The sequence below is a fragment of the Eulemur rufifrons genome, chromosome 17, assembly GCF_041146395.1.
Source record: "Eulemur rufifrons isolate Redbay chromosome 17, OSU_ERuf_1, whole genome shotgun sequence".
Lineage (NCBI taxonomy): Eukaryota > Metazoa > Chordata > Mammalia > Primates > Lemuridae > Eulemur > Eulemur rufifrons.
Genome location: NC_090999.1, coordinates 34,648,749 through 34,673,384, shown reverse-complemented (window position 1 = coordinate 34,673,384; position 24,636 = coordinate 34,648,749). Strand labels below are relative to the sequence as shown.

Here is a 24,636-nt window from a genome sequence, read left to right as displayed (position 1 = left end):
ATATATTTTCTCTCTTGATTCTCATCATCATGAATCTGTAGAGTTAATAATAATTATCCCATTTTATAGTTAAGGAACCTGAGACTTAAAGGAGTGAATTCAAGTTACACAATTAGTAAGTGTCAAGCCTAGGACCTACCTTACTCCAAGAAACTTTGCTTTCCACTACACTTTTTAACTACCACATTTCTTAAAATTGAGTTTATCACATTCTAAGCATGGCCATATGAAGGTCTTTATTTTGCGATTCTATAATCCTAATTTCATGATTTGGGAAAGATTCTAATCTCGTCTACAAATCGGTTCAGTGAAAAAATTATTGAGCATCAACCAATTGCAAAGCTTACTATGTGCAAGGCACTGAAGAGAACACAGATGAAAAAGACAAGAACTTCGTATTCTTGAAGCTTACAATATAGTGGAGAATGTATGCACACACATATATGTAAAATCTGGAAGTAGACTAGAAGTACAAACTATGCAATGGGAACATAAGGAAGAGAAAGAAATTCTAGCTAGCATGATTTGAGAAGGCTTTTTGAAAAAGGTAGCTGAAATTTGAAGGGTACTATTTTGCCAGGAGAAGATAGGGAAAAAGTCCAAAAGTGAGGCAGCCTCAGCAAAGGTGCGAAGGCAGGACAGTGGACAGTGCTGGACATCAAGTTAAGTTTTTCGAGCCTCACTGATAGTCTGGATTATAAGGGATTCATTCATCCATCCACGCGCGATTCTGAGCTCTATTACTCTGGGGAACACTCTCAGAGAGTTTTTTTTCCGGGATCATTTTTCCCTTTTTTTTCCCTTCAGGGCTGACATCCTCACTCCACTAGAGTGTAGCCATCCCAACCTCTCCCCTCCGTGCAGTCTAACCCCTGTCCCACTCAGCCTGGAGCTGGATTAACGCCCGCCGGCCCGCGCGGCGCTCCCCCAACCCCCACGCGGCGGGGCCACGTGCCCCAGGGACTGTTGAAAAGAACGCCAACGGTCCCTTTTGTCCAGCAGGCGCGCGCTAGGGCGGGTCGGGCTGGCGCGCAGGAGCTGGGGCGCGAGCGGGCGCGGGGCTCCGGGCGCCGGGAGCCAGAGCCGCAGCCTGAGCGGGCGGGCGCGCGCGCGGGCGCGGGACCCGCCTACAGCACGGCGGGAGGGGCCGCGGGCCGGAGAGGCGCGCGAACCGGCCGTTGGAGTTGGGCTGGGGAGCTCTGCAGTTTGCATTGCTGGCAAAGCCGTTGAATACAGCGAAGTAGAAAAACCAAGTTGCAAAACGATAAGTATAATGAGATCCCATTTATGTGGGAAGATTCATAGGGCCAGACTGCGACGTGTACACATGTGGGTATACGTGGAAAAAGGGCTGACGAAGCTCCGGGGGAGGAAGGAGGTTGGGAGAGCGCATGGAGTTTACTTTGTACATTGCATATTTCTGAGATATTTAACATCACTATTACTTAGAACAAAAATGTAATTATGTAACTGAAAAAAAAAATCTGCGTTTTAGAAGCTTGAATATCCTCTTGCTTTCCACTGGTAGGGACATGGTCAGATTCTTAGAGCAGCAACAAATTTGAGAGTCAAGGAAATTTCCATACTCTTTCTCCCTTCCTCACTGTTCCACCTCGGCTCCCTCACCTTCTTACTTGAAATCCTTCGAATTGGCCTTTGCTGAAGAGGCCCCCTCACAGCCTTTCTCTACGCCACACATCCTCCCGGCAAAACCCATTCTCAAAGGGGAAACATTTCGAAGATAGTAAATTACTCACAGACACATGAATATTTGAATTAGACATGTCCCTAAACCGTATTTGATAAAAATTAAGATAATGTTTATATTTCTATTTTTCCCTAAACAATTGTACCAAAGTGTTTTTATTAAAATGACCACATGATGTTAAATTTTTTTATTTTGAAATAATTTCAGATATAGGAAAAAGTTTCAAAAATAGTACAAAGAATCCCATTGTGTCCCTCACCCAACTTCCTCAAATGTTAACATTGTACATAACCATAGTACAATAATGACTAGGAAATTAGCATTACTACTACTGTATTAACTAACTAATCAACAGATTTCAAATTTCCACAATTATCCAACCGATGTCTTTTATTTTTTTTCAGATCTAGGATTCAGTGTGGAACCTCACAATACATTCAGTTGGCTTGTCTACTCAGTTTCTATTAATCTGTGACAATTTCTTAGTCTTTCTTTTTGCACGACTGTGACACTTTTGAAGAGTACTGGCCAATTATTTTGTGGATTTTCCTTTAATTTGGGTTTGTCTAGTATTTTCTCATTATTAAATTCAGGTTATGCATTTTTGGCGAGAAGACCACAGAAGTGATGTGCCCTTCTCAGTGCAGCATGTCAGGAGGCACATGATGGCAATGTGTCTCATAATTGTGATGATATTTACAATCACTTGGTGAAGGTGGTTTCTTCTGGGTTTGTCCAAAGAAAAGTTGCGATTTTACTTTTTTTGTTTAATCACGGGGGCAAATATCTTCGTCATATACACAATAATTTTAGCATTTGTAATTCTTGACTATGACAGTTATTACTGTGGTATTTGCCAACTGGTATTTGCCATTTTCTATTTCCATCATTCTGACGTTAAATTTTAATCTGAATACTTAAAGGTACAATAACTTTTTAAAGGAAGCTATTTGACTAATAATTTTCTACTTTACACTAGGAAAAAAAGGTACTTGGAAGCTGTATATAAATAGGCTGTGGAATTAGTGGCTAAAATGGAATTTATAAATGTATTACTTATAAATAACTACATTCTAAATGAATTATTCACTATTCTTAGTATTTGCAATACCTTGGATTCTAAAAATCCCAATTTACATGGATTTACCAGCTTACTAATTGAATTTTTTATTACTTCTGTGTTAATACAAAATGGGTCAATGTAAACTACATTTAAAAATAGAACAGATAAAATGTCTTTCATATTATTTCTGACGTATTGCTAGTTTTAGTTGGCATTTGCAAAACTGATCATTTAACTTAACAATGCATCTGACATTCATCCAAAGATAGTTCACTTTATTTAGTCTCAATATTTGCTGAAAGGATTTACTGGAAGTTGGAATGAGAGTACTCCTTTGAATGCAACGCAAAGAAAGTAGAATTCTTGTCAGTGAAACTTAGAGATCCGAGAGTTATTTGACTATCAAGCATTTGGTAAATCTCACTTGAAGATTAAGTTACCCTGTGCAGCATTATCGTTGTACGTGGAAAACTAGTCTAAGATTGGGTCTTAGTGTGAACGCCAATTTTTCTTGTTTTCAGTATGAAGGAAAGCAGGAGAGTCCGTTTTAAAAAGGGTTTTCTTTTTCTTTCTTTTTTTTTTTTGATCACGTATCCTTTTGAGTATTTGGTATCTATGAACTCTTTCCTTAAAAATACAGAAACCCGCATATTGCACTAGAGCAAAATGCAATCCAATGTCAAGTGCGGTGGGGGGCGGGGGAGAAGCTGAAGAGAGAGGGAGAGAGGGCGGGAGGGAAAGTAGGCTGCCAGACTGTCAGAGGTTTCCCAGACACAGTTTACCCTCATGCCATATGGCACAGCTTGCCTCTCTTGGCTGCTCAGATGGGCAGCTAAGGCTGCACAGCCCATCTGGCTCCTTGTTATTCCCCCCCAGACCCCTCCCTCAACCCTCAGTATCATCCTCTCCCCTTTATCCCTGAGTCCCCAGTCTGCTCTGTTGTCTTGCTGGCTTGTCACTCCTTCTGAGCCTGTCACTGGCTCTTCCACTACCTTTCGCCTCTCTCACCAACCTCCAGTTTAGGAACGTAGCGCCGAAGCTCAAGTGAGAACCTGACCACTTCCCAATGGGTATAGAGCAGAGAAGAATTTATTGAATAAATCTGTCAATGCATATTCCCATCAGCGTAGAAATCTTGCCACGTTTTCTTGCCTGTTTAAAACGGGGGAAGAGTTGATGGGGGAACACGTCTAAAATCAGTAGCTGACACAAACGGTGACTGATCGTTACCAACCGACAGAGGCCCGGGAGTTACTGCACCCTCCGAACCCTCCGAGGCGGGGTGGGGGTGGAGAAAGAGCAGCGGGAGCTAAGGAAAAGGGATCAGGGCCGTTATAAGTAAATATTCTTGTTTCTGAAAATGGAAAGATTATAAACTCCCAGAACCCGCTTCTTCGCCCGCCAGCCCCTCCGCCTCCTGCCACCACGGCAGCCCTCGGCGCTGGGCCCAGCCGCGGGCCCGCCACTGCCGGCGGCAAAGCTTGGCGCTCGGCTGCGCGCCTCGGCCGGCCGGGTGGGGGCGCCGCGAGCGGGAGACGCGGGCGGGGAAGCCCTCCCGGGCTGTGACGTCACTGCGACGCCGGCCAATGAGAAGCCGGCGAGGGGGATTCCCGCTCTCGGTGCCGCCCCGCCGGCTTTTTAAGTGGGACCCTGGGGAACGCCGTGCTGGAGCTGTGGGGGGAGTGGGGCAAAGAGAGGTAGGTGGTGAAATATGACGATCCTGGGGGACGAGGCTCTTGGGGTTTGACGGTTAGGCGTCAAGACTGGCTCAGGCCTAGGAAAAAACCAGAGGCGGTTGAGGAGAGGCCGAAGTTCAGGTGGGAGATGGAGTGGAAACTGGAGCGCACCGCCCCGCGGAGGGTCCCCACCGAGGAGGAGATGCTGTGGGTGAGTCATGCCCTTTGCTTTGTTCGCCCGACGACGCCGTAAAGCGGCTTCTTGCCGAAGACACCGGTTGTGATACCTGTTTAGGATCAAGAGGTGGTACAAGACTCTACACCCTGGTGGTATTATTATTTTTAACAGTCCTGAACTAGAGACAGATTGTTCTTAATTTTGAGTCGTGTAGTTTAGTTATATTCTGGAGATGCCTAGTGGCTTAAAAGTGGAGGTAGTTTGACAAGCACAGGATCTAGAGAAGCTCCACACCTGACATTATAGTGTTCCTAATTGAGTTTCTCTCAATGTTGTCTGTGTTTTCAAAGGGGAGTATCATGCAGGTGCTCGCCGAAGACATGAAGCAGAAGAGAAGTCAAGGTTCTCCCAAGGTGAGTGTCCAGCGCTTGTTCTTGTTCACTATCTCAATGCTGATCTTGAACAAATTCATTCTTGCTAAAGAAGGTATTTGTAGGAAGTGTGGGCTGGTCTGAAAATATGAGGATTAAAAAAAAATCAATCTCTGTCACTACAGGATCTGATTACATGCTAAAAAAAAGTCCTTTAAGAAACTGAAGATCACGGACAAATAATGGTACTCATTTGTTATCTGGTGCTTTCTAGTTTTTGCCTCAACAGCGAAAGGTAAAGCCCGGATGTGTCGGGTAGGCGTGCATTGCCAGCTGGCTGTTACAAGGTCAGTTTAACAGCTGCTGGTTGCACTCCCCTCTGCTGCACGCGGAAGCCTGCTCCCCAAAGAAATGGAGATGGTGCCATCTTGTGGACAATGAGGAGAAGTGGCACAACGCGCGGCTTTTACGTTAGCCATTTAAAAGTTGATCAAACGTAGTACCTTTTCTCCTTGAAAGAACAAACCCAAAAGTCTTTTTAGTTTCTCTTCTAATAAGTGTAAAAATAAACCAAGTTTAAATGATTTTTTATAACAGCCCTCATATGCTCTAAATCTCTCATGAATATCATTTACCATGTTTCTCTCTAGACTAAATAGTTAACCATCCTTTAACCTTTACTCATAGATGTTTCAAATCCATCATCATTTTTATAGATTTTTCTAGATATTCTATAAATTTTTCTATATTCAAGTGGTGACACTCTGAAGTGAACACATAACTGCACTTTCATAACTCAATGACTAATATCATTTATAGTGGGAGAAAACTAATGTCATTTAAGTACTTAAATTCCTTAAATACTTTAATATTGACTCCCCTCCCCCCAAACATTGTTGCAGTTTTGTCTCATGCCCAGCTTATGTATTATTATGACTTCTAGAAATTTTACTGTCTACTACAGACAACTGATCTTTTGGTCAGTAAATAGAAGTAATTTAAAAAGCTATAGTTAAGTATTTTTTAAATTCATTTGTATAATGATAACATATCTTCATTATCCAAACTTTTAATTTGGAAAACCTAAGTGTAAGTATTCTGAAAGCTTTTCTTTTTTAGTTTTTTTTAACTTTCAAGTTTTGGGCTAGATTCAAGAAAATATTGATTTTATTCCATATAGTTTTAGAGTAACAACTTTTGCCTATAAATTTTTTTTAATGTGACTGTTAAGTAAGATTAAAGTTCTGCTACTGTGTTTCATATTATAAATTTAGCCTTAGTGACTTCATGGGCCATGAAAATGGGCAATGACCTGAATCAGGTAGGCAGTGTGTTGTTAGCTGGCTGCTTTGGGTCAAGTCAGCAGCCACAACTACCCTGCCACTTGCTTCTGGATAAATTCTTCTTGTTAGTGAAGTGCATCGGTGACCTGTGTGTGATGGGTTGGCAGTGTATTGTTAGCTGGTTGATTATGTGAATGGCATCAGCTAACATGCAACTGCTATCTTATTGCATATACAATGAACATCGGAGTGTAACTAAATCTGTAATTTGTGTGTGTGTGTGTGTGTGTGTGTGTTTGCTGTGAAGCAGGGCACTGTTTACCAAAAGTTATTATTGCTGTTCAGTTACTCAACTATGATACAATGAATAGCTTTTTAATGGTGAAGAAAGTACTACAATTAATTACCTAAAAAATTTCAGGTATTATTTTTGGTGTCCTAGGTAGACAGTGGTAAAGTATTTGTGAAATTATATATATATATATATATTCTTAATATAAGATTTAGAATATAATGATAATTTTGAATGGAGAGCCTACAATGTTTCCCCAAATTTTCAACTAAATCTTTGGTATTTTTTCTGGGCCATCAGTTTCTTTATATGGCATTAGAGTAGATCCCTATAACCATGACCGTGTATGTACCAGCTGAAGGGAGACTCGAGGTAATTTTTCAGATGATTCGATCAACTAAAACATTTTCATTTGAACTATCAAGAACATTGGGGATTTTTCTTTCGTGGGGGATGGGTTGAATTGTTTGGAAGATTTGTCTCAGTTCTTCACTTCATTTTCTGTCAAATCACAGGCTCATAAAATATTTGGAAGAGAGCATGAGTTCTAACTTGTGAAGTGGGAAGAACTGACCATAAAGTGTGATTTTGAATATTTTCTCATTCCTTTGGAGGCCACTTTGACCTGTGCAGCAGCAGCAGATGTGCGCTGGCTCCCAGGTGTGCAGTGTGCTCATGTGGACACCTGCAGCCAGTTAGTGGAACTGACTTTGGTGGTCTGGTCAGTTAGTTACACCCTAAATGAGATGTGAGAAATATATCACACTCTCTACTGTACTGGATTATAAGTTATTGGTAAAATAATTTTTATGCTTACTTTATTTAAATTTAAACATATTTCTAGAACATAGGTTAAGTAGATACCTACAATTTGATTCTTATGCATTTTGCTACTTTCCAATCTCATCCTATTTTTGTTGTTGCCCAAGTATTATTTTATTTTCAGGATCTTTGTGTTTAAGTATCTCTTGCATGTAAATATTGTTTTCATATTGTTTTTTTTTTAAGGTTAAATTTCAACATCTTATTTTATGTAGAGTCACTGACCTGTTGATAAAAATAAAACCTACTAGGCCGGGCGTGATGGCTCACGCCTGTAATCCTAGCACTCTGGGAGGCCGAGGCGGGTGGATGGCTCGAGGTCAGGAGTTCAAGACCAGCCTGAGCAAGAGTGAGACCCCGTCTCTACTAAAAATAGAAAGAAATTATCTGGCCAACTAAAAATACATATAGAAAAAAATTAGCCGGGCATGGTGGCACATGCCTGTAGTCCCAGCTACTTGGAAGGCTGAGGCAGGAGGATCGCTTGAGCCCAGGAGTTTGAGGTTGCTGTGCGCTAGGCTGACGCCACGGCACTCACTCTAGCAGGGGCAACAGAGCGAGACTCTGTCTAAAAAAAAAAAATAAAATAAAATAAAAAAATAAAACCTACTAAATTTAGAAGGCTTGGCCTTTGTGTTTTAATTTTTTTTAAATTACAGAGCAAGACATAAAACACCAACATTTATACTTAATAAACAGGATACATATTTAAAGTTGTTCTTTAGTTCCGTACTATTGAGATGATGAGAAAAGAGGGAAAGAATAGAATGAAATAATAATAAGTTAAAGAGATCAATGGGTAAGGAGGAAAATGAAGGCATAAATTCAAAAAGAAAATGTTTCCATAGAAGGGAGAGGGAAAGAAAGGGATATACATTGGGAAGTCATGGAACAAGCGGAGGGGAAGGGATTGAAAAAAGAGAAGGAGAAGGTCAGGTGTGGTGACTCACGCCTGAAATCCTAGCACTTTGGGAAGCCAAGGTGAGAAGGAGGATCACTTGAGGCCTGGAGTTCAAGACCAGCCTGGGCAACATAGCGAGACCCCGTCACTACAAAAAATAGAAAAATTAGCCAGGTATGATGATATACACCTGTACTCCCAGCTACTTGGGAGGCTGAGGCAAGAGGATTTCGTGATTCAGAAGTTTGAGGTTGCAGTGAGCTATGATGATGCCACTGCACTCCAGCCCTGGCAACAGAGCGAGACCCTCAAAAAAAAAAAAAAAAAAAGAGAGAGAGAGGAGTGGGAGGCTCACTTGCCATCACTGTCCTCTGAATGGCTGCCTAATTCCTCACTCCTTGCTGCTGTTTATTCCAACCCCTCACCCCCCCAAACACAAAGAGACTGTGACACTCCGCAAGGTACAGCCTTAACAGTTCAGTAGGAGGGGGGAAGGGAAGAGTGGGAAGGAGTGTGATGGATTAGTTTTATTATTCCATGGGAAAGATGAAATCAAGCCGAGGACTAAATATGGACAGAGTGACCCTGTATCAGCTCCATTGAAACATGTCATTTTTCTTTCAAAGAAACACCACAAATTAACATGATATTTTGTATTTCTTCTTGGACTTCCTTCCTTCCATCCATTTTCCTACTTGATATTATCTGCAGACAATCCAGTAAGGTCATTAGATTTTAGTGTGACTAGGCAGAATACTATTAGCAGCCTTTCATAACTCAGAAACTGCATATACCTCCACGTTTTTATAACACCTGTCAAGTAGGGTATTTATAATGAAAGAGAGTATACATGATATGTTTTTGATATAGATTTTTTTCCTTTGGAGAGTCTTATGTTACCCTGATAAAATCTAATTTTTAAGAATGTTGGTGTGCTGGAGCCAGCTTGTATTGGTTTATAAGAACTAATTGTTAAGTTTTCCAGAAATTTTCCAAGCTGGTTATTAAACCATTGGAAGATTGAAATTGGCCACGTGGGAGCGTTTACATGGAGACTGGCGCATGCTGCACTTTAGGGTTCCTCCTCCAGAGTCTGTTGTTAAACATTTATCAGCCACCATTACGTATATGCCATATATACTATACTTAAGAATTATATATACTTGTATGTATGTACATACTATAGATACACTATAATTATTAAACATTTTCAAAAATGAAGTACAACTTTCATGGTACATTTTGGGCAAATTCATATTTATTCCAATCTCTGACATTCTCTGTAGTTACATCTGCCGTGAGATGATGGAGTTGGTATGAGGTATTCCTCTCCACCATCCACCAAAGAAAACAAACCAAAGCAAACCTCCGTCAGTGGATTCATCACCACAGTTAAAATGCATTCGATTTTGCCCCTTTCTTTTGTCATGTGGACAACAACTGAATACTCTTTTGTGTGATGCCTGGTATTTTTCAGTTAGACTCCATAGTTCAGGCACCCTGTAGCAGTCTATGTCCCAGGCTTTTTGATGTAGAGACAAGATTCAAGAAAGATTTAACTTTTCCTCAGTGTGTGTTTTGTCTGGCGGCATTCCTATGAGACAGTTGAGTTCCGGGTAGCAGCATATCGGCAAATGGCTTCACTTCCTCTTTTGGCACAAATAGCCTGTTATGGAACCCTGAGTGGACACAGGAATTTCATTTATTCCAAGGCAATATGTATGACAAACTTTCAAATTCCCATTTGCTTGCTCTGCCTGCCCAAAAGGCAAGGGGAGAGAGTCAAGCACTGACTATAGTGGAGACTACAGGTTAAATAAGGCAACCAGGGCTGGAAATACATAAGGGAAGAAACCCACTTTATGTGGCTTTGGAGAGAACTAGTGACTCGGGCAGGATGTTCATCTGCATCACGTTCATAGGAACAGTCCTGTGCATTTCCATTATCGCCCATCTGGCAGTGGGGAGTCTCTGTTGCCCATGTGGAGCTGGCATGTGCACTTCTGCCCACACCCCTAATCTTCACTTGCATCCATCAGGTCAGAATTTGGGAATCAAGTCACAGGCTATTTAAATTGAGTCTTCTTCCTTCTTAGCCAAATTTTACCTGACTGTATTTTCACATATATTTTTGGCCTGTCTCCCTGTTTGAATCTTTTATGCAATGAATATATATTTCATAGAGCAGTAATTAACCTTCACCAACTTGGCAACTTGCTTTGTTAATAATTATAAGGTTGACAAAATATAAAGGTCATGACTTGGAGAGAAAAAGTATATTATGACTCCACCAAAAGGTTCAGTGATTGCTGATCCACAGTTTAGGATTGTGTGATTGCAATCAACCCCTTTTTTACATTAGAGTTTTGACTGGAGTTGATAGCTATCAGAATGATGGAGCATTGATTCTTTCCAAATGGCTAATCCAGTGTGAATATATTAGCAACCAAAATCAACCTATAAAGAATGAAGCTAAATGCTCATACTCATGTCCTTTTTCCTACACTTGGGATTTTCACTTAAAAATTAACATAGACTGAACTGTTAATATTCTAATTATGCAATTTGAGTTGCTTCTAAAAAATAATGGGGAGAGAAATATTAAAAATGATGAAAGCTTTTTCAAATGTTATGATAATACCTTTTATAAATGACTGGCCAGATATAGTAAAACACACTAGGACTTAAAAAATAAAACCCCAAAACAAACCATACAAAATTCTGTACACAAAACAATCATATATAAAGGTTTGAATTTATGTATATATTTTTTACATTTTTCAACATTTATTTTGTGTGTATTACATCAACATATTCATTTACAGTTACTCCAAAAATTTCAGTCACACACAGTAACAGTGTTCTTGAATCCAAACAGTGGTCTAGTGTGTTGGTGTTTGCATCAAATACAATTCGAGAAAATGTCAAGTTGAGCAATATGCTATTGAAGCACATTGATCACTGTGTATTCTGAATTTTTTAGTATGGTATTTTATATATTTCCTTTTGATTCTTTGGCTACTCTTTATTTTTCTTTGGGTAACATTTTTATCCTGGGGACATTCATTACCACAGACCAGCAAGATAACATGAAAAAGTCATCCTTCATTGCCACATTTGATTGTCAGAGTGTTTAAACGAGACCAAACCCTCAGGGAGACATTTCTGTGTTCTGACTATTGCATTAGAATGGCTCAATGGCATTTTCATAGATCCTCCTTCTTTTTAATGATCATTTGTCTAACCAGAGCTGCTATGTCAGGCCTGATGACTTCAATGGTCTCCTCTGGCCTCCAGAACTTCACAACTTGACCCTCAGGGTTGACCAGATACTTCCAAAAATTCCACCTTGGTTCCTTCTTTGAAGAATCTAAAATATCCAGAACATATTTGCATGAGCATAATTTTATTCTTTGTCAAGATTTTTATTTCTATTAGTATCTGTGTAAGTAATAACTTTAGTATGATATACTAGTTTGTCATAATGTCAAAAACAAAAAAAAATAAAGCAAAACACCCAAACAAAGCAAAATTCAAGGTTTGAGTAGCCGGATTTCAATATATTTGATGACTTTACTTATGAATCTACTTATCTAGAATCATGAAATGAAACAATGCTGCTTATTAATATTTTAGATTTATTGATCTAAAAATATTTTACCTGTCACCAGCTCAAAACTTTCAGTTTCTCAACACTTTTAAAAACAAAATGATGTCTTAGGTAATGGAAATATATGGATTGCTTTTCACATTAAATATACCAATGTTTTTAGTATTGTTGCATATTATGTAGCTGAAAATGGTAAGGAATTCTAAATAATCATCTCATTTTGAGAAATTATGATGTCCTTTTGATAAATATAACTTTATGCAAGAAATGTGGATGTTTTCTCTATTTATATCACTCAGGATTTATGTTCATATTACTGACTAACATGAGGAAAAATATAACTAAAACCTATTAAGTGCTTATTATGTGTCTAGTAATGTATGCTCTGTGCTTTAAATGGATCCTCTCATTTAATCTTTACAGCATCCCTATGGGAGGGATATTATTATTATCTCTATTGTGCAGATGAGGAAAATGGAGGCCTAGACCCAAGGTCACATAGCTAGTGAGGGGTAGGGCCGGACCGATGCCCAGGCCTTCTTACTCCAGAGCTTGTGCTCTTAACCTGTGGGCTCTGTTACTCTTCGCATCTAAGTTTAGCGAAACCGTTACCTTTTTGATTACACAGCATAAGTGGGGTTTCAGAAGCTTTTCTTAGTGATAAAGGGGAATGACCTCTGAGCTATTGTGCCCAAGTATCTGGCTGCTGTAACTGAGGAGTGATTAGTTCAAGGGCATGTGCTCTGGCTTTTCTTTCCTCAGTGTACCTCAAGAACAAAAGGAATAAAGACCTCACTGTGGTTGCTATTCATGGTGTTAGGTGTTATATCAACTTTCCCTACAAATTGAATATGATACTTTCAGAAGATTCTGATTTCACACTTACGGGAAATATTATAGGGCATCATTATTTGGTTGGTTGGTTTGAAAGCTTGATTGCTTTAGGTCATAGTATTATCAAAACTCAAATTATCTACAGTGCAAATAGGTCTGAAGATGTTATCGAAATAAGTTAGGTGAGAGAACATTAGCTCATTGTCCTTTAGAATGGCATAGAGTAAGCAGTGTTTAAGTACTTTATTTTTACTATTAACACACTTAATCCTCCAAACAATCTTAGGAGGTAGGTACTTTGATAGCCTCATTTTACAAATGAGAAAACAGGAACAGAGAAGTTAAGTCATGCCTGAAGCCACACGGCAAAAGCAACAGTTTGCTTTTGAACCCAGGTAGTCTGAGGCCAAAGCCTTTACTGTCACTGTACCACACTACCTTCATGCTAACTGACCTTGGCAAGTCTTTAAATAGATTTCTGTAGCTAGCTTAATTGTAGAGGTAGCCTAATACTACTGCCCTCTGAAAAAATCTGGTCATATTGTTTTGAATTTTAGCAAAAATCTGGTAAACTGAGATATTCATCCTTGAGGATATTGTCCCAGATAAGAAAGGCAACATAAAATTAACCACAAAGATATGCTTAAAAATGCTCAGCAATATTCAGGAGAATATTGCTCACGCAGCTTTAATCATGGGAAGGGACATTTCCCCAAATGCTAGTTAAATGAGAGGAGAATTGAGATATTTTGTGAAAATAGCTGTGGCTACACCTTAAGTAATTTCAAGGAATAAAATACATTGGAGTGGAATTCTTTTGCCATCTAAGAAGCTAAAACATTGATTTCAGGGAAGCATAACTTCTCGAAAGTTACAAAGGATGAGATTCTCGCTCTTTGTTAGTTTTTATAAACTTTCCCAATCCAACATTTCAAATGAAATAGGAAAGTATTTTCCTGGTATATTTGTTTAAAAACAAAAAGCAATCGAAAACGTTATACTGGTGAGGCAAGGTAGATATTTACCAACAAGAAATTTAAATGCAGGTTCTGCGTCAGATCCTAGAATCTTAATCTTGTGGAAGATGGGGAATGTTACTCCGTAGTTTTTTCTTGCAAAAGATTCTACTTCCTTGCTCGGGCGGGGCTCCGATTCTCCAAACTGATTGCATGGAAAAGCCAACACGCTGAAGTGCGATGGTCCAAACTCTTTGTGCAGTTCCTTCAGTGCTAAGTAATTTCTGTCTGTGAGTTGGCAGTCACTAGCCACGTTTACAACTAGTGAAACCTCCCGGAAAAAGAAAAAAATCCAACCGGAAAGTGAAGCAAAAGATTTAAAAAAAAAAAAAAAAAAATCCTGCAAGTAATTAAAGTCTTAAAGCATTTGGGGGGACTATAACTTCTGATAGATGGTTATTTTATATTTTCAGATATATTCAATTTTATTAAAAACCATAACCTGAGTGTATTTCAAGCAGACCCTGAAATAGTACTGTCATTAAAAAAGCATTAGGTACTCATGTCCCGAAAGTTTGTTTTGAAATAAAAGATAATAGGATAATTGAATGTTAGCGTATAGAATTAATACATTTGCTAATAAATGTCACTGTATTCACATTATCAACTATAAGCATTTTCTAAGCAACTTAAAGTATTAATTCAGCACAGAAATGAAAACATTTTAAAGGAAACAAGATAATCAGAGTTTATCGCAAGTATATTAACTATCAGAACTTTGATAACTAAAGTTATGTACTAATACCATTATTCTGAAGACTGAATTCTAACTTATAACCATGTAACAGTAAAAAATTGATTCCATTAAAAGAATAAGCTGAGATATGGAAAAACAATGAAAATACAAATCAAAAGATACAACTTACTTTGCCTTTAAACTTTTCCAGAGACACGGTCCTTCCTTTTGCATCCTTTACTTCAAAGGCATAAAAACTGTTGATTTTAGGTTTTAGAAATTTTAGTTGTAGAAGAAACAGCATTACTGTGCATAGCACCATCGACAGCAAAACTGCAAATACCTTTGCTTTGGGCCCGGCACATTTTAATGGGTAAGCTGTAAGAGGCTCCATTTTGGATGATTGTAGAGAGAAGTCTCAGCAGGCTGGAATTCAAGGAGGGGCTGAAACTTGAAACCAGCGTAGTTTAAGGGAAAACCGGGAAGGACAGACTAGCTCCTTTCACTGCTAAAAAACAGAAAGACACTTCTTAGGAGGAGAATGGAGTGAAAGTCCTGAGTGAAACAAGGAGCTTTACAGAATTTCCATGTATTAGTGATGTAATTGCAATTTTTACTAGAAAAATCAGGACATTTTTGGTAGCTCTTTAGCAGGCCCTACAAAGAAAATATTTCACCAGAAGATGGTGCTCTTGTGACTTGAAAGCCATGAAGTGCTCTCTACCATGGTAAGGATCCCGTATACTGATGTACCTTGGTTGGATGAAGTGGGTTGAGTATAATACCCAGGAAGTTTAGAATGTTGATTAAATGTGAATTAATATGATGACCTGAAGGAATTTAGTATTATATGTGTGGGTTAAACATGCTATATGAGTTCAAGGAATTTATAGTGGAAAGAGCAGTGAAATATCTGAAAAGGCTATTTACTCTGACTTCATCTAGCTAAGGCAATCAAATGCCAGGTGAATACAGTAAAGATAGATTGAAAACAATGAAGGTGTTGAAAATCCCTCCTCTATCGTAAAGCAAACTATAGGGTTTTTCAAATTTTTGATCATGACTTCAGGTAAGAAATGCACTTTACAACATAACTGAGTACACACACATACATACATACACATACAACTGAAAAGTTTCATGAAACAGTACTTCCCCTTTGAACTATGATGTATCTCATTGCATTTTTAAAACAGCCTGGTTCTGACCCATGAAAATGATTCCATGATTCACCACTGGGCTGCAATGTGTAGACAGGAAAACATTGAACTCTATAATAAAGCAGGAATGTAATAGTTAAATATGGTAATTTTAACAAAAATCCACCAAGAACAAAAAACTCCAAACCACTTTTACTTGGGTACATCATCTAATTGCTTCATTTTTTATCTTTATTTTTTCCGCTGGCTGTTGTCTGCTACAGGAGGCCTAACTCTGCTGTTGCTAAAGGTCATGAATTTTAGGGGTCGGTATGGGAAGGCAATTGAGGGCTGCATATCCTCAAATCCATGGTTGCTTTAGTCACCTTAGAATCTGCCCTAAGACACAAGAAAGTTCTGAATTAAGGTGCTTTGTTCAACTTGGACCCGACCTTTGGTGTCATGGTGTGTTTCCAGAGTGCAGGCAATGAGCTGAGAAGCTCATAGAGTGCCCTTCTCATCGCTACAGATTGTGGAGCTTTAGAAGATGTGCTGGTGGGGGAGGGGGGCTGCGCTGCTCTTCCGGTGCCCGCTCTGTGGGGGGTGTGTGTTTGGGATAGTCAAGCAAAGCTCACAGCTTAGGCATGTAAAACCTGTGAGAGAAACCACTTTACTCCCACTGTTGCGGCCCAATAAGAATAGATATAATAGAAAGAATGATTATGCAGAAAATATTCCCTTTTCAACATAATGTCTAATAAAGAACAAAAATGTACACAAGACGTGTTACTTCTTAACTGTGATAATTTTACTTTGATGTTCTCTGGTTGAGTTGTTTAAAAAGTCAAATCCCTGTGTTAATATTGCACACTGACACTGTTACGTTACTTAAACTCTCTGGCTGTGCTCTCCAAGGGGGACCCCTGGACCCGCAGCATCACTCATCGCTACCACCTGGGCACTTGTTAGAAACACAGCATCTCAGGCCCCACCCAGACTTCCTGAATCAGAACCTGCATTTTTACAAGATCCCCTCATAACTCACGTGCACGTTTGAGTTTGAGAACCTTTAGACATCGATCTCTTTTTTTATTTGTTTGTTTCAACCCTTGTCTTGCGTAGTGAGTGTGTTTCATGTCTCTTTCAATGCATGAGATATTTTAACTAACTCCTCAGGCTGTCCAAGCTATTGGCTCAGGAACTTGCATTTTAAAAGTTGATTCATGGAACACCTGCTATAATTTGAACCATGTAAACCCATCCCGTTGTAACTGTGCTTTGAGGTGGGAAGACGGAGGTGGTTATCTCTGGGAGGGATGTTGACTGATCACCTCTCAGGCACAGCCCCGTAGGGTGATACTATTTTGATAAAATTATTGTGATAGTTTCTAGTCCATTGTTTTAAAAGTACAGAAATTCTCATCATGTGATCCAGAGCTGAGTGGATTTGAAAAGGCCAAAATTATGTTGTACAAACTTGCACATGATTGTTGTATAAACCAGAATGCCAGTTTTTACAAGCAGACATAAAACTATTATGCAGGCCTGATGTTCAGATTGCTTTGACCAGAAAATCTGTTATTATATGAACATGACTTTGAAAGCTTAAGTGTACGTTTCTTGTCAAGGATGAAATCAGAGCCAGTTTGTTAATTTAATGTTCCTAAGGCATAAGAGCTTCAAACAGTGAAAGCATGGTATATAAATTTCCATACAGGCCCATTAACCAAACTTTCAAGACAACAGTGTGGGGAACTCCCGCCCTGCACAGTGTTGGATGAACACACAGTTTTTGTTCCTTTCGTACCTCTTCTTTGTTCATTTGGCAGAGTCTTTCTTGGTATAAGTTTTGATGTCATCATTTCTCAGCCTTCTGGGAACCTGTCATCATTGCTCCCATGTTCTGTCTATACTAACACTATTCTCAGACTATATAACAAAATTGCAGATTTCTCTGCATAGCGGGTAGTATGCTAGAAAAACCACCTGCATCTTTCAGTAGAAAAAGGCAGGCTTCCCAAAGGAGGGGAAGAGATTGATGTGTTGAAGGTCAAGGTTGGGAAGGGGGACCTCGGGTCAAGAATGGTCTAAGGCAATTGACTCAGTGAATCCACCAACTCAGGACTGTAGCAGTACAAGTCAAGTGCAAGTGAAGGAGCCAGCCTCATGCAAACACAACATTGATTTTGGAGATATGAGAACACACACAAAACAAGGAAGAATGACAAGGCAGCAAATCACTGAGTGCTAAATAATTGACTTATGTTTTTAAGAACTTTATATCATACACAATCTCCTTTAGTATATATATTATTTCCTTCCCAATAATTCTTTGAAATAGGAAGAAGTTAACTCAGCCAAGATCACCGAACTAATGAATGGAACAACCAAGAATAGAGTTTAGGACTTTCAAATTCATAACCAAAATTATTTCAACTGCATTAAACCATTTCTCTGTAATAGATAAATATATTTACTTAGAAGAAAATATGGTCGGCAACATTGCTGTAGTACTCTGGTAAAGGAGTTTTATTTATCAGGAGACATTTAGTTTTAAATGAAATCACCATAAGGGTCTGAAGAGGAGAGGGAGTGGAAAACACCACCAAAAAAGCTTGTTCCTGTGTATTGAAGTTATCTGGAAGGGGTCACAGGAAGTCTGCAGGCAACAAGTCAAGATGACAGATAACACAGACTTAGCGAAGGCAGCCTTGGCCAAAGCCACAGGAGGAAAGGGGTAGGTGCTAAAGTTGCTCTGGGGGCCCCAGTGGCAGGCGTTGGCAATGGAGAACAAAGGATAACGCCTACCTGATGCAAGGACATTGGAGGTTCAAAAATAAGAGGATGAACATTTTGGTCTTCATGACTGATTTGAAATAGTATGGAGACCCTAAATTTGAATGCTGTTGCATTGGGCTGGTGGCAGTGGTTGTGGCGTGACTGCGATAGCAGACAGAGGCTAAGGAAGGGGCTTGAGAGTTAACGGGGCCATCTTTGTTACTTTTGTCTTTGTCACGAGGTTCTAGCAAGTCTCTGGCATCACCAGCATGTCTTTTCTGGCACGTCCAGATTTTCCCGCCCACTGAATATTTGTGTGTCAGATTATTTGTCATTAGCTATATTTGTTTCTATTTTCTCAGTTGTTTCATTTTGTTAACTTCCTGACCTTATTTTTAACCTCTCTAGGTTCCTTTCTATTCATTTTTTGGCCCTAGTGCTCTGAATTCCTCCCGATTTAGTGTCAATATGATGTGAACTCTAAAGGTAAACAAACTGAACTGATGTGCTTGGAGTATCGAGTCATTCATCCTTTTTCCCTTCTTTGTCTTATTTTTCTTATCTTCCTCTTCCTCTTTATTAATAAATACTTGAGTCATTCAAAACTATGCGACAGGCATTTCCTCAGCAGGAGATAGATCCTGGAACAAAAGTTTAAAAACATTGAAGATGAAATAGCACAATCTACAGCAGTGTTTCCCAAACTGTGGTCATTTGCATACCACCTACGTGATTTTTGCCATATCTGCATATCATTTGTTCTTTACTGAACATTTTAATACTCATACTAACAAATGAGTATTCCAATATACTTATTTTTTCCAAATTATTTTTTTATAAGGAAAAATTTTATGTCAACACTGAAAGTTTTAAAACATTTAAACATGTACATTAAAATACGTCACATTAAAATACATAATGTTCATCTGTACCACTATAAACCATATGTCTCTAGTGCAGGGAGCAACTGAGAATTATATTTTATATTCAAAGTGTTAAGAGAAATTGTGCTCTTTCAAAATTCTTTGAATTGAATAAAAATTTGCCTCCACCCATTCATTGGTCCTGGCTTTGTCATAGAAAGCAATAACAGGAGAATTTTCTTTTTTCCATAAATTGCACCCCTTTAAATATTTGAAGACAGCTCCTTTTGGGCCTTCTTTCACTCAATGCTCTGGGTTTCCTCACTCCATGTGAGCAGGACCCTCTCATGTGTTGGGGCATTGCTCCATTGCTGTGTTTACCCTGGCCCCTGTCCCTGTGGTCCCTTTCCTCCAAATGAGCTCAGGTTTTGAATCCTGACTTGTCCGTGTCCCTTCTTAAAGGACAGTTCTGGGACTGGACATGGTTCCCTGGATGAGTTCTGACTGCAGAGACAACGGGGTTTTGTCTGCTCCTGTTCTGAACACTATTTTCCCGCTTTTTAAAGAAAATTGTACCGCTTTTTAAAGAAAAAGGTAATTTCATCATACTGTTGGCTCATATTCTGGTGGTAATTGTCTAACATTGCTAGTCTTTTCCACTGTGTGTCAGTTCTCTTCCATCTCATGCCCGTGCAATGAATAAACATCTAGATGGGAAGATTTTTCATGCATCCTTGTTGAATTTAATTTTGCTGGTTTTGGCCCTTGTCCCAGACTTTATTCTGAGTCTTACTTCTTTCCCTTTTGTTCTTTTTCTCTTTCTTCTTCTTCTTTTTTTTTTATTGCTATGTTGCCCAGGCTGGACTTGAACTCCTGGGCTCAAGCGATCCTCCCACCTCAGCCTCCTGAGTCTGGGACACCACCATACCCGGCTGAGTTATAGTCCTGTTTTTTAATATTTTAACTATGATTTCAACTTAGAGAAATCAACAATTCTGATAAATAAATCTCTATTCAAGCCACTGCTAATAAGCTGACTAGCAGAAGGCCAGGGACAAACCCTTTCAGTACGTCATGGGTGGGACTTACTCAGGGTGACATGGATCCCGTAAGTTTTGTGCCATCACATGGAAATTCTAGGTTTAACGTTTTAAGGGACCACCAAACTGTCTTCCACAGTGGCTGCATCCTTTTATATTCCCATTTGCAATGTGCTAGGGTTCCAATTTTTCTACATGATCACCCATGCTTGTTAGTTTCCTTTTTTTTTTTTAAAAATTATAGCCATCCTAGTGGGTGTAAAGTGGTACTTCATTGTGGTTTTGATTTACATTTCCCGAATGTATGTCTTTCTCTAACGGCTGCGGAGTATTCCGTTTTATGGATATCACGTAGTTTACCTAATCAATTCTCCAGGAGTAAATATTCCCCCCCTCCCCCGCCGCCATCTTTTGGTCCCTGTGAACATATACAATGCAGTGCAAACCCTCATGTTGTCAGCTGAGAGCCTGCACTCTGGAGTCAAACAGGTGAACTTAGGGTGTGGCATCTCCACTTACCATGTTGTTTTAGGCAATTCACTTAACCTGTAAACCCCAGTTTATTCATTGGTAAAATAAGAATAAATAACAGACCTGCTTCACAGGTGGTTCTGAGGATTAAATATGAATATGAGCAAAACCCTTAAACATATGGGCTCCTATGTGGTAAGCGCTTAGTAGATACTGGATGTTTCCTCCATCTTTGCTCATATCTTCGATTTCTTCCTTGAATTCTTAGAGGTTACATTGCTGGATCAGAAGTTATGCACATATATTTCCAGCTAATAAGTGGTTACAAAATGTTATAAGTAGAATTTTTCTACTGTCAATGCGTTAATAGATCTGGACAATGAGCCTCAGAGACTGCTAACATTACAAGAGAGACAACTGAGCCACTTACAGACTTAACAAAGGGATTTAACCTGAGTCTAATCAAGTCTCTGGATCCAGCTGCTAATTTGCAGAAAATACAGAGGACAGAAGAATGTGTTGAACTGCACCATGAATGTACAGCCAGCATCATCCAGACTGTAGGAAAATGAGTCAAAAGGTGTGAGTCCTCCAACAGATAAAATGTAAGAAAAAGAAAAATATGGGAGGAAAAATGAGTAGATTAAAACATACCTAAAAGGCATTATAACATTTTAAAAATAGGCAAGACTAAAGTATTGAGTCTAAAGATGCATACATGGTCAATAAAACACAAAAAGAATATAAGGCAGTGATTAAGATAATAGGGAATATACAGGTTACTGTTGGAGGGAGAAACTGTGATTGGAATGGGCATGGGGTGGGCTTCTGCAAAGGTTGGCAAAGAGCAATTTCTTGACCTACATAATGGATGACTGTAACAGTGTTTGCTTTATAATATTCACTAAGTTATATATTTGTTATGCATGGTTTTATGTATCTATTTTGATATTTTATAATAAAAAGGTAAAAAAAAAGAAGTTATCACATATTTGAAGGCCTTTGACATAGATTGTCAAATTGTCCTTTCCAAATACTAATTTAAACTCCACCAGCAGTGTTTGCCAGTGTTTGTTTTTAGCACCTTCAACACTGGGGATTGTCATTAAAAAATCATTGCTAATATCTCATTGTTCTTTTAAATTTGCATTTATTCAATTGCTAGTGAGGTTAAATTTTTTTTTTTTTTTTTAGGAATTTATATATCTTTTTAGTGAATTGCCTTTTCATGTCCTATGCCAGTTTTTCTATTGGGCTGGTAAACTTGTCTAAATTTCTATAAGAGCTCTTTATATAAGGATATTAACCTAATTTGTCTGTCATTTTGTTAAAAAATAATTAATTTCCAGTTTGTCAATTATGGTTTAATGTCACATAGCTAAATGGCATGGTTCACCACTATAGGATCTATAAATATCAAACTCCTGGTGTTACTCAGAAGGGATGGACAGATGCTGAGCAAGTCATTGAACGTCTCTAGGCCTCAGTTTCTCCACCTATGAAATAAAGGGGTTGGATTAGAAAATTACTATTTATTTCCTGATTTGAAATTTTATGATTTTATACACACATCTTGTATATTCAGTACATAGTGTTCCTTTTGTTTGTATTTATTTAGTTATTTAAGAGATGAGGTCTCACTCTGTTGCCCAGGCTGGAGTGCAGTGGCATTATAGCTCACTGCAGCCTCAAACTCCTGGGCTCAAGTGATCATCCTGTGTCAGCCTCCTGAGCAGCTAGGATTGTAGGCATGCACCACCATGCCTGGCTAACTTTTCTTCTTCTTCTTTTTTTTTTTGAGATGAGGGTCTTGCTATGTTGCCTAGGTTTGTCTCAAACCTCTGGCCTCAAGCAATCTTCTTGCCTCCCAAGTTACTGGGATTACAGGTGTGAGCCACCATGCCTGGTTATAGTGTTATTTCATATGTCATATTTTACATTGATATGTAGTGGTAATAACCATAAATATAATTACTTCCTAAACTACTTTTGCATACCTACAGATTCTTGAGCAGAAGTTCTAAGTATGTAATGGTGTTTTGGTGTTTTTTTTAGTATATATATATAAAATAACATTCTCTCAGGTTACAAAAATTAAAAATCTCATGTATATATTCTATTTGTGTTGTACTAAATGAGTCATTTGTAATTCTTTTTTAAGGAATTTTTATTTTTGTATCACCGAGGCCACTATGAATTACAGCTCTTTTTGTTGTTAAACAGGTATTTGATTCAGTTAATACTACATATTCCAACTTTAAGAGCAACTTTGTGGAGCGGCTGTCAGCTGAGGAGCCTGTTGCCAGTAGCCCAATTTCCACAAGATGGCGGCACAGTCAAACCAGGGGTTCGTCAGCCTGCTCCTTTGGAGAAGAACATTCTGTCGTGGACCTCCCAGAATCTTCTGGATCAGTGCTGAAGATAACGCCTCAGAAAGAGACCTTGACTCTAGGTAAGGTGACAGAAATGCCACAGCCCAATTTTGACATGTTAATAAAAGATATATTCCCTGAGAGAACTTTGTCTTTTAGAACTATCTAGTGTTAGGTGCTTTTCTCTTTTTCTCCCTTAAATAAGAAATTTCCAAAGTGGGGGTTGGGGGGAATGAAACAAAAACAAAAGAAAGGATGAATAAAAAAACCGCATATTAGACAAATTAAATTTAATAGAGTTGAATTGAGCAAAGAGCATTCATCGGGGAAGCCTCAGAACCAGAATTGGTTCAGAGAGTCCGTGCGCCACGCCGTGGGGACAGGCAGCATTTATGAACAGAAAACGGAAGTGAGGTACAGAAACAGTTTGATTGGGTACAGCTCAGTGTTGGCCTTATTTGGACATGATCTGATTAGAGGCCACCTGTGACTGACTGAAGCTCGGCTTCTGTGATTCGCTGAGGCACCGCTGTTTGTTGCAAAAGTACGAGGGCTATCCGGAAAGTATCCAGCCATAATTTCCATAATTTTTCATATTACATGGCTAGCTGCTTTCCAGACAGCGCTTGTATATTCCTAAGTTAGGCTTTCAGTTTGTTTACACATTAAGTTAGGTTGCAATTCATGATGTAGGGGCTCAAAGTATAGAGGCTTCCTCAGGCCAAATATAGTTTAATTTAACATATGTTGCATTTTAAACATGTTTTTGAGACTTGCATTGGTAGATGATTACTTTTGTGGAGACTGAATGTGTGAATATGTGTGTGTGTGTGTATATCCACATAAATGTATATATACTTTTGTTTTGCAAAGTATAGGATTTTAATGACCCTGGTAAGGCTCCTGGCTTATGGCAGTCAGAAGAAACTTATGTTAGTAATGGAATAATCAGATATGAAATGGTTATGTGAAAAGATGAAAGCAGTAGAGGATGAGAGGAAGAGAAAGTAAAAGGAAGGGAACAAGAGAGAGGGAGAGATGGAGGGACGGATCGATGGACAGATGGAAAAAGGGCACCAAAGCCCTGTTGTGATGAGTAGGATTCCTGATCAACCTGTCAGAGCCCTGAAACACAAGCTCTTTCTGAAATATGTCATTCTCATTCGGGCACAGCCATTTTTATTCCCATTCTTCAGAAGCCAAATTTGCTACCTATCATTGGGTGATTTAATTCCTGTTCTTCCCTTTTAAAATCCTAGGCAACATAATTCTTTGACTGTCAGCATGCTTATTTAGTTAAGACATATTAATAGCAGTGCCAACTCTTTTCAATGATGTTAGGCACAATGAGGCATTGCAGTTCTGCAGACTGAAAGGGAGACCAAATCTTTTCAAATCAATGAAATACCCACGTAATGACAAATATCAATACTGACAGTAGCTGACTGAAGCAGCAGGAAATACAGGGTTTTCAGAAACACCGTTGTTATCCCTATTTTCTGAAAGAAATCTTTCATAATCCTATTGTGATTGAGGGGCAATT

At 38.9% G+C, this 24,636-nt stretch overlaps 2 protein-coding genes across 5 annotated transcripts in view; one reads left to right on the top strand and one right to left on the bottom strand.

Moving 5' to 3' along the window:
• The first annotated feature begins 4,595 nt into the window (after positions 1-4,595).
• The window catches only part of CDC20B (cell division cycle 20B), a 49,494-nt gene continuing 29,453 nt past the window's right edge, over positions 4,596-24,636 (top strand). Inside the window, exons 1-3 of the mRNA XM_069492385.1 lie at positions 4,596-4,658; positions 4,976-5,038; positions 22,945-23,173. Coding sequence (XP_069348486.1) covers positions 4,596-4,658; positions 4,976-5,038; positions 22,945-23,173 — 355 coding nt within the window. The remainder of the gene's footprint in view (positions 4,659-4,975; positions 5,039-22,944; positions 23,174-24,636) is intronic.
• On the bottom strand, positions 11,324-14,824 carry GPX8 (glutathione peroxidase 8 (putative)). Of its 4 annotated transcripts, none has more exons than XM_069492496.1 (3): positions 14,621-14,824; positions 13,764-14,025; positions 11,324-11,664 (listed from the first exon to the last, which is right to left on the bottom strand). In XM_069492496.1, the coding sequence occupies exons 1-3, from the start codon at positions 14,822-14,824 to the stop codon at positions 11,501-11,503; spliced, it is 630 nt and encodes a 209-aa protein (XP_069348597.1). In that variant the 3' UTR covers positions 11,324-11,500. The 4 variants fall into 4 exon arrangements, with proteins under 4 accessions (XP_069348597.1, XP_069348598.1, XP_069348599.1 ...); XM_069492497.1 differs by having other exon boundaries at positions 14,774-14,824; XM_069492498.1 differs by having other exon boundaries at positions 13,764-13,899; positions 14,774-14,824.